At 34.2% G+C, this 9,287-nt stretch overlaps 2 protein-coding genes across 3 annotated transcripts; both read left to right on the top strand.

Moving 5' to 3' along the window:
* The first annotated feature begins 1,905 nt into the window (after nucleotides 1-1,905).
* On the top strand, nucleotides 1,906-4,007 carry LOC130950164 (serine/threonine-protein phosphatase PP1 isozyme 3-like). 2 transcript variants are annotated; one of them, XM_057878701.1, is made up of 4 exons: nucleotides 1,906-2,401; nucleotides 2,486-3,045; nucleotides 3,319-3,522; nucleotides 3,781-4,007. In XM_057878701.1, the coding sequence occupies exons 1-4, from the start codon at nucleotides 2,227-2,229 to the stop codon at nucleotides 3,805-3,807; spliced, it is 966 nt and encodes a 321-aa protein (XP_057734684.1). In that variant the 5' UTR covers nucleotides 1,906-2,226; the 3' UTR covers nucleotides 3,808-4,007. The 2 variants fall into 2 exon arrangements, with proteins under 2 accessions (XP_057734684.1, XP_057734683.1); XM_057878700.1 differs by having other exon boundaries at nucleotides 3,319-3,552.
* A 598-nt stretch (nucleotides 4,008-4,605) lies between these two features.
* On the top strand, nucleotides 4,606-6,309 carry LOC130951736 (uncharacterized). The gene is made up of 2 exons (XM_057880444.1): nucleotides 4,606-5,218; nucleotides 5,302-6,309. The coding sequence occupies exons 1-2, from the start codon at nucleotides 4,909-4,911 to the stop codon at nucleotides 5,346-5,348; spliced, it is 357 nt and encodes a 118-aa protein (XP_057736427.1). The 5' UTR covers nucleotides 4,606-4,908; the 3' UTR covers nucleotides 5,349-6,309.
* Nucleotides 6,310-9,287: the final 2,978 nt, after the last annotated feature.

The raw sequence follows: 9,287 nt of genomic DNA, 5'->3' as shown, positions 1-9,287 counted from the left end.
TTCTTTTCTAATAATTTTGGATGTCTCATTTTATTAAGTATTAGACTTTTTAAAATAAATTTTATAATTTTATAATTTTTAAAATAATTTTAAATTTTGAAAATAAATGTTTGAATTTTTAAAATAGTTTTAGATTTTTTTTAAATTTTTGATATTTTTCATTAAGTTTTGGATATTTCTCATGATAATTTGAATTGATGTTCCTAAAAAAAAAATTTAAAAACTTTTTGGTTATCTTGTTTTTTGCTAGGTTTTGTTACGTTTCGGATTTTTTTTGTTTGGTTTTGCATTATTCCTTTTACTGGTTTTGGATGTTTTTTTTCCTAAGTTTTAGATGTTTTTTTTATGTTTCGGATTTTTTTGTTTTGTTTTGGATTTTAGATGATTTTTTAAAGAATTTCAGATGTTTTTTTCTTAGTTTTCTTATATTTTTTAAATATTTTTTAGATGTCTCATTTTTTATGTTTTGAAATTTTTAAAATAATTTTGAATATTTCTTTTTTGTTAGGTTTTGGATTTTTTTATTACGTTTCAGATTTTTTTCTATTAAAAATTTTTAGAATAATTTTTAAAATGGTTTTAGAATTTTTTTTAAATAAATTTTAAAATTTTAAATAATTTTAAAATTTTAAAAATAATTGAATGTCTAAAATAAATTTCGAAATTTTAAAAATATTTTTGAAATTTTTAAAATAAAATTTTAAAATAATTTTACAATAATTTACATGTTTGTTATATTAAGATTAAATTTTTTAAAATTTTAAATTTTTTCATTAAATTTTAAATGTTTTTTTATGATAATTTAAGTTCATATTCTTTCTAAAAAAAAAAATTAATTACTAATTGGCTACAATCGACTACACCTTTTGTTGGTTCTCTATCCGGATGGTAAGAATTATGATTGAATAATTAGTTAGCAAAGAGAAGTTTCCTAGAAAACCATGACCACTAGATATATGTGTGGATGGCGGGTATTGTTAGACAATCAACTTGTGTTCTCGCTTTCTTAGTTTGGCACGAGACAGAGAGAACAAGTGCCCCATACCTTAGCATGCAAGCTACCAAACCAATTTGCCACTATCTGCAAATTCAAACCGCGTCATGCATCGACCTCTTCCGCGTTCTCCTTATTATTTGTCTTCCATCTTTCCCCTTTTCAGCTTCCCATTAGGTCCCTTCTTCTCTAGGGCCCACTCACCACCACAAACACTTCCCCACTCATATTACATCATATTCTTCCTCTTCTTACCTTCTTTTCTTTTCTTTTTGTATTAAAAAATGAAGAGTGTTAAGAACCAGTAATTTTTGTGATTTGTAGTAATCAAGTAGTTATTAATGATGTTTTTAATGATGTGAGATTTTATCTAATAGTATGAAATTACTCATTTTTCTTTTACTAGTTACATACTGTCTAAAATTTAATAAAAATACTGATTTCTTAGACTTTTCCTTATAAAATTATAACTATGGTCAATAGATATATATTTAAATAACTAGAAAGTGTTAACTGCACATTAAAATTAATTATTATATATCTATGTATAAATATGTATTTTAATTTATTTTTAATATATATTTTATATTTTAATATATATTTTACATAAATAATTAAATTTAGTGTACACTCAGTTTAGTAATGGTCATTAAATCAGTGCTTCATTTTATATTCTTATTCTACAACATTAAGTAGAGTATATACATAATTTCCCTCTCACAATCTTCCATTCCACTTCATTTGAAATCTAGTACTCATTAATATTAATCCGAATATATGCTTCCCTAGCTTTTTCACTTTTCAACGGCCACCCTTAACCCCATATATATATATATATATATATATATATATATATATATATATATATATATATATATATATATATATATATATATATATAATGAATTAACCACTATATATCAACCATAAAACACAAATAAACACTTATTTATGCAAACCACAAAACTCATAAAGCAATAAAGGCATCCTTATCTTTATCTTAAAAAAGAGAGCTAAAGTGATAATAATTCGTGTCTTTATAATTGTTTTCAAACTCAATCGTTCTCCATGCCATGATGAAGATGATGACAATATAAATGTAACAAACGTAACACACCCCAACCCCATAACATAAAACGGTTTTTGGTTGTTTGTTGTTTGTTGTGTTGTCCTTTTTAGCACTTATTTTTGTGACACACATATTAATAAAGTTTGAAAGAAGAAGAAGAAGAATGGAACGTGGGGTTGTGGATGGCATTATCAACAGGCTTCTAGAAGTAAGAGGCAAACCGGGGAAGCAAGTGCAGCTCTCTGAGGCTGAGATCAGGCAGCTATGCCTTGTCTCCAAGGACATCTTCTTGAGACAACCTAACCTTTTGGAACTTGATGCACCAATCAAGATCTGTGGTATGTTTCTCTTCCTAAGTATGAAATAGTGATGACTATGGCAAAGCAGAATAACTACTAATTGCAATTGTTTCAATGAACCAGGGGATATCCATGGTCAATATTATGATCTTCTGAGAATCTTTGAAAATGGTGGATTCCCACCTCGTTCCAATTACTTGTTCTTAGGAGACTACGTTGATCGCGGAAACCAAAGTCTTGAGACAATATCTCTTCTTCTAGCATACAAAATCAAATACCCTCAGAACATTTTCCTCCTCAGGGGAAACCATGAATGCGCTTCCATAAACCGTATCTACGGTTTCTACGACGAATGCAAGAGAAGATACAGTGTGAAGCTGTGGAAAACATTCACGGATTGCTTCAACTGCTTGCCCGTGGCGGCTCTTATCGACGACAAGATACTCTGCATGCATGGTGGACTCTCACCAGAATTGCACAACTTGAACCGGATAAGGACTTTGCGCCGTCCGGTCCAAGTGCCCGACAGTGGTCTGCTATGTGATCTTCTCTGGTCTGATCCCTGCGGAGACATTCAAGGCTGGGGAGGAAGCGAACGCGGAGTTTCGTGTACTTTCGGCCCTGATAGGGTCACTGAGTTTCTGAGGAAGCATGATCTTGATTTGATCTGTAGAGCACATCAGGTTTCGTATTCTATATGACTCGGTTTACAATCTATTTGTGACATATATTTTGTATTGTTAAATCAGTCACCATATATTTGTGTTAAATTGTGTTGTTTAACTCATTTTCAATATATATTTTGTATTTTAATATATGTTCTACATAGATGACTAATTTAGTGGCTAATATTTTGCGGACATATAGCGTGATTGCTCTGTTTGGTAACTGTCTCAAGACAGAACATAAATACAAATTTGAGGATTGTGATGTGGTAAGTGTGTTTCATTGTGCAGGTGGTGGAAGATGGATATGAATTCTTTGCTAATAGGCAACTTGTAACAATCTTCTCTGCACCAAATTACTGTGGGGAATTTGACAATGCTGGTGCTATGATGAGTGTTGATGAGACACTTGTGTGTTCTTTCCAAATATTGAAGCCTCTAGAGAATCAAAAGCTGCAGCAGCTTTATAAGTTTGGTTATGGAAGCACAACTACAGTTAAGCCTAGTCCTCCCACAAAATTCAAGGTATTTTGATTTCTTGAATCCTGAACTTGATGAGGTTCAGTAACAATGAATCAAAATACTTTGTGCCAAAACAATGATAATTCATAGAAAAAGCTTTATGAGACAGCTTTTATTTGTTAGTAATAAAATATAATAAACACGTCCAGTCGTCCAGCACATGTTCTGAAATGTTTAATTGATTATCCTTATTAATTTCTTTTTAATTTGGTTCGTTCTTCCCATTTACAGCAAGCATTTCTTGGTGCAAACGCATGAACTGATGGAGATGACTTTTAATGTTTTTCGGAACATAACAAGAGTTGTTCTTGGAATGAAGAAGCGTTGATTAGGTTCCTTTACCCTTTAGCTACAACTGATTTCTTTTTGCTTTTTTGCTTCTCTATCGGAAGAGTTGCACATTGTACAATATTGTCAAACACAAATGGATAAATTGAGGTGTCATTTTCCTTTATTTATTTAGTTATCTCATTAATTGAATGTGATTTGGAATTGCAAGTGAAGTTTCAATTTCAATTTTGAAAATATTCTTAGTTTTTATTTTTAAAAAATACTAAGACCTAATGCGACTGATATTTTTTATATGAAAAGAAATATGGAATTTGATGTTAGAAACAGATGTGTATAAAATAATTACACAGATATGATGTCAGTATAAAATGCATGTAGCAATTTGTTTCTTCGATTTTTTAAAATTCAAAGCTTGCAAAATGTAGGTTACGTTTAGTGTTTTAATGTTTTTTATAAACGTATAACAAGAAAAACGTAGGTTGCGTTTTATCCATGTACTTTTTTCTTGAAACCACAAAATGCAGGTTGCGTTTTATATTTTTAAAATTTTTTTGAAAGCTGCAAAACGTAGCTTGCGTTTTGATTAAAAAAATATTTTAATCAAGAGTCTTGCCTACAAATACCACCGTCAATTCCTCTGTCTTTCATACCTTAGTCTCATTCTTCTATCTTTTATACTTGTGAGTTTTTTTTTTTTTTTTTTTTTTTTTTTTTTTTACAATTAGTTGTGTCAAAAGAATTGGGTGAGGTGAGGTTGAGGTTATGGAAGGTATTGTAAATTTGCGGTTGTATTATAACGATGAGATTATACTAAACACACACGAAGGAGTGACTTTTGTTTGTGAATGTCCGTTTTTCTTTGCTATTCCATGCACCATGAGTTTTGTAGAGTTGCGAAATGATCTTTGTGAGAACATACAAAGTCACATTTTAGAGAGGGTGAGCAATATTTTATACAGGAATCCTGTACAAGTATTTAGTGGGCTGATACAGTTTCAAATAATATCCATCACTAATGATGTATGTATGCAGCAGATGTTCTATATTTATCAATAAATTCGATTTCACATGCCAATGATAGAGTTGTACATCGAGTATGAACAGTATATGGGGCTGGACGCGGTTGGCGAGGAGGTGAATATGGATGAGCTCGAGGATATAGATTGGGAAGAATATAATAACGACAGTGAAGAGGAGTTTGAAGTCAACAACAAAGTTGATGACGAAAATAATGATGGAGACGAGGCAGACAATCCAGCGGTTCAAAATGAAGCAGATGCACTTGTCAACCAGCACCCCTTTGGTGTTTCGTCTTTTATGCGAACTTTGGATCTCGCAGCCATGCCTATCCCGAAATTTTCTGAGTATGCAAATATGGGTATGTTATGTTTATTAATTAAAGTTACCATTACCATTTCTTTATTTAGCCTTGTCCAATTAACAGTGGTTCACATTTCGTAGGTGAAGGTAATGCTACGGTGGAAGATGGTGAATTTGGTGTAGAATGAAATTTGGTTCTAGAGAGTCGGTGATCTCTACAATCAAAAGCTACACTATCTTTAGAGGAGTTGATTACATTGTGTATGAGTCCGAGCCATAGACATTCTATGCAAAATGCAAGGGATATGATACAAGGTGCGATTGACTTATCTGAGCTAGCTTGATTCGAAAGAGACGTTATTAGGAAATCAGAAGATACAATGGCAAACACACGTGCACCATGGGGACGATTTCACAAGATCATTCCAAGTTAGACTCAGACACAATTGCAGATGTTATTAGAAAGTTGGTTGAAGCAGATCCATCGATAAAAGTAAAGTCTATTATTGCAAAAGTTCAATCAAGGTTCAATTACATTGTAAGTTACCACAAGGCTTGATTGGCAAAATAAAAATATGTCGCAAAGATTTTTGTGATTGGAAAGTTTCTCATGAGACTCTGTCAGTATGGTTAAAAGCAATGGCTGCAAAGATACCAAGATCTCGTGTTCAAATAAAAACTCTCTCTGTCTATTGTGAAAGTGAGGAGGTGAATGGTGTAAGAGTTCTCCATTGGATATTTCGGAGCTTCTATCCGTGTATTACAACATTTAGACACTACAAGTCATTGGTGTACGTTGATGGCACACACCTTTATAGAAAATATAAAGGTGCACTTTTAGTTGCAGTGGCACAAGACGGGAACCAAAACATTATGTCGATTGCTTTTTCCATCGTGGAGGGTGAGACGATAGACACGTGAGAGTTTTTTCTTACTAATTTGCAAAGATATGTTGTTACTTGAGATGGAGTGGGCAATATTTTTTTACTGCCGTAACTCTATCAATGCAGTAATAGCTCGCAGTAATGGTGCATGATCACCACCAAGTGCGTGGCACATGTTTTACATCAGCCACACCGGGTCCATTTTTTTAAGGAGGTTCAAGGCTCCATATTTGTATAAACTCGTGGTTAATTCATGTATTTGAATTTGCGGTTGATGAGTTTGGAAAACTCTAATTTAATATGATGATGATCAAACATTATTAATTACAAAATTATTAATTTGAATGTTGATGAACATATGTTGATTAATAATTTTGTCATTTTGCAGAGTTTGTGGCTAGGCTGAAAAATTAATCTAGCCTAATGTGATAATAATATCAGCCTTGGTGCAAAATGATATATGATATATAGCTAAATTATTATGTTAGTTGGGCCAGAATTTATTGAGCAAGCCCAAAATAATCCTTGTTGCAAGACCAATAAAGCTTGGTCCTAAATCAAAAGAGAAAGGAAATGGGGCATAATGTTTCGATTACCCATTTGACATGGTGGAATCCAATTTTTTTATTAAATGAAAAGCATGCCTTCCACGGATGCTTTCTTAATGGGTTATGGAATTCAAATTTTGATTAACTTGGATTTATTGCATGCCTTGGTAACATGAGAGAGAAAGCTCAAATTAATTTGATTGCTATTATTGCTTTACATGTTACTAGGCATGGGTAATGTAAACATAACTCATTTTTATTTTCTTCCTTAATTCCATTGCAAGTTTTTCTCTGTTCTCTCTCCTCTCTCTTTCGGTCATGTCTAGTAGGAAAAGAAGGATGAAGCAAGCTATCAGTAAAAATTACAGAGAAGCTAGAAGCAAGGAAAGGGCTAAAGTGATGATGTCCTTAGTAAAAGGAAGATCTACAGTATGGTGTGGTTGAGATCTTTGCCACTTATGGTAAGATGTGGTGAAGAAGTCTCAGGATTACCATGCCTAAAATGGAAGAAGATCCAATTCGGTCAGAGAAGAAGATCCCTTGGGTATGGCTCGTCTCTACTTTCTGATCATCCATCCCAGAAGGTGGCTACTGTAGGTACATGGGGAAGAAGCAGAAGATAGAACAGATGGAGCTGTCAAGGATCAGGGGTTCATCAAGGGTCAGAAATCTTTCTTGGGGATCAAGTCAAGATGGAAGGCTCAGATTGATGAAGCTTGATGAGTTGGGATGAGAGTGAGGTAATTGCATGTTGGTTTTTGCATTCGGTTTCCTCTCTCTTCTCTCTGTCTGAACCGGTTTGATGTTTGAAGAAGAAGAAGTTGGCTCGGTTCAACCGTTTCAACCTTGGAGGCTTCCCCTTCTATAATGAGGGTGAACAGCCAAGGCTTGAGACAAGGAGAAAAGAGTGAAAGCACAGAGTTCTCATAGCTACCCAAGCTAACAGAAGTTCTTCTCCTTCAATGTGTTTCATGTTGTATTTTTCTGTTTAGTTTTGTCTGTCTTGAGTCTCATGAAAAAAGGCAAACAGTGAGGTTTGTATGAAAAAGCCATAGAGCGAAAAAAGGCAGAGTATACAAAATTAAAAGAAAAAGCCATAGATGTCCTAGAGGTCCTTTGTATATCTGTGTTGTGTTTCATGATTCTGTGAGAATCCCCTTGCAAGTTGGGTTAGCACTTAGCGGTTGAAAGCTTGGTATGTAACCAAGTTAAGTTCAGGATTGGGGATAGATTCTGGACTTGTCTCAGATAGAAAGGGTAGTTCCTAGGGAGAATTGGTGTCTGTAATCAAAGATGATTATAGTGAAATTCCATCATTGTTGTGATGGAGACTGGATGTAGGCTGCATTGCACTTGGCAGCTGAACCAGGATACTTCTTGGTGTGATTCTCTCTCTCTCTCTCTCTCTCTCTCTCTCTCTCTCTCTCTCTCTTTCTTCTACTCCACATCAGTTTCTGTTCGAAGGAGACAAAATTGAAAAAATATCTCTTGGCTGGTTACGAGACAAAAAGAAAAATTCTATTGACTAGGCACGAGACAAAATACAAGAATATCTCCTCAAAGAGTTCTAAAAGGCAGCAAGTGTTACTAAGTGAAAAAGGGGCTAAGATTCAACCCCCCTTCTCTTAGCCACTGATAACCATCAGTGGTTAAGGTCTTATTCTTAGTAATTTGTGGTGTCTGCTTATGATTACATGGTTTGTTTTACAGGCTATTATAGGACGGAGCAGGAGTACAACAAAAACTACCAAAGGCTTAAAGAGCGGGATAAGGCATATACTCGATGGTGCGATGAGATTAATGTTGAGAAATGGGTGTTGGCATTTGACAAGGATCATCGTTGGGGTCATATGACGACAAATTTGGTAGAGTGCATAAATTCTGTCCTTGAGGGTACGCACAACCTTCCTGTGACTACCATCGTTAGGTCTACTTTCTATCGGTCAAATGAATTATTTACTCAGAAGTGCGTCCAAGCTCATGAGCACGTTTGCAATGGATTCACGTATTTATAATTTGCCACTAAACGAGTTGAAGAAAGTTTTTGACATGCTAGAAACATTGTTGTCAACCGGTTCGACAGGCGCAATGAGATGTTTGAGGTTTATGAAATGCGAGACAGTTCTATATACACTGTTAACCTTGCGCAACGACATTGCGATTGTGGCCATTTAAAGGTTGAGCAACTTTCATGTCACCACGTTCTTGCATGTTTTGTTAACTAGCATCTTGATTGGTAAGTATATGTACATGATGTATACAAGATGTCCAAAATTTGCATGGTCCACAGAAGCGAGTTTGTTCCGATGGGTGACCTCTCTACGTGGTCTAGATATAATGGAGCGAAGGTGATCACTAATTAGACATTGAGACATGTGACTAAAGGATGACCGAAGTCAACCTGCTACATGAATGAGATGGTTTCACCGTATGCGTCCTCCTCGCCGGTGTACTGTATGTAGACAAGAGGGAAATAGTCATAGTCAATGTCCTCAATGCGCATGTCCAAGCTCTACCGGAGGTCAATAGTGGTTAACCTTCCTGGTGTATTTTTCACTTTTTATGCAAATTTTTTATGTATTTATGCATTTTAACTTTAGCCAATAACTTTTTGGCATATTTAAGCATGTGAACTTTCTTATGTAACATTTTTACGTATTTAACTATGTGCAATTTCTTATGTATGCATTAAAAT

This window comes from Arachis stenosperma, chromosome 9, assembly GCF_014773155.1.
Source record: "Arachis stenosperma cultivar V10309 chromosome 9, arast.V10309.gnm1.PFL2, whole genome shotgun sequence".
NCBI classification, from domain to species: domain Eukaryota; kingdom Viridiplantae; phylum Streptophyta; class Magnoliopsida; order Fabales; family Fabaceae; genus Arachis; species Arachis stenosperma.
Note: the sequence above shows the minus strand (reverse complement) of the source record. Positions and strands in the feature narration are given on the sequence as shown.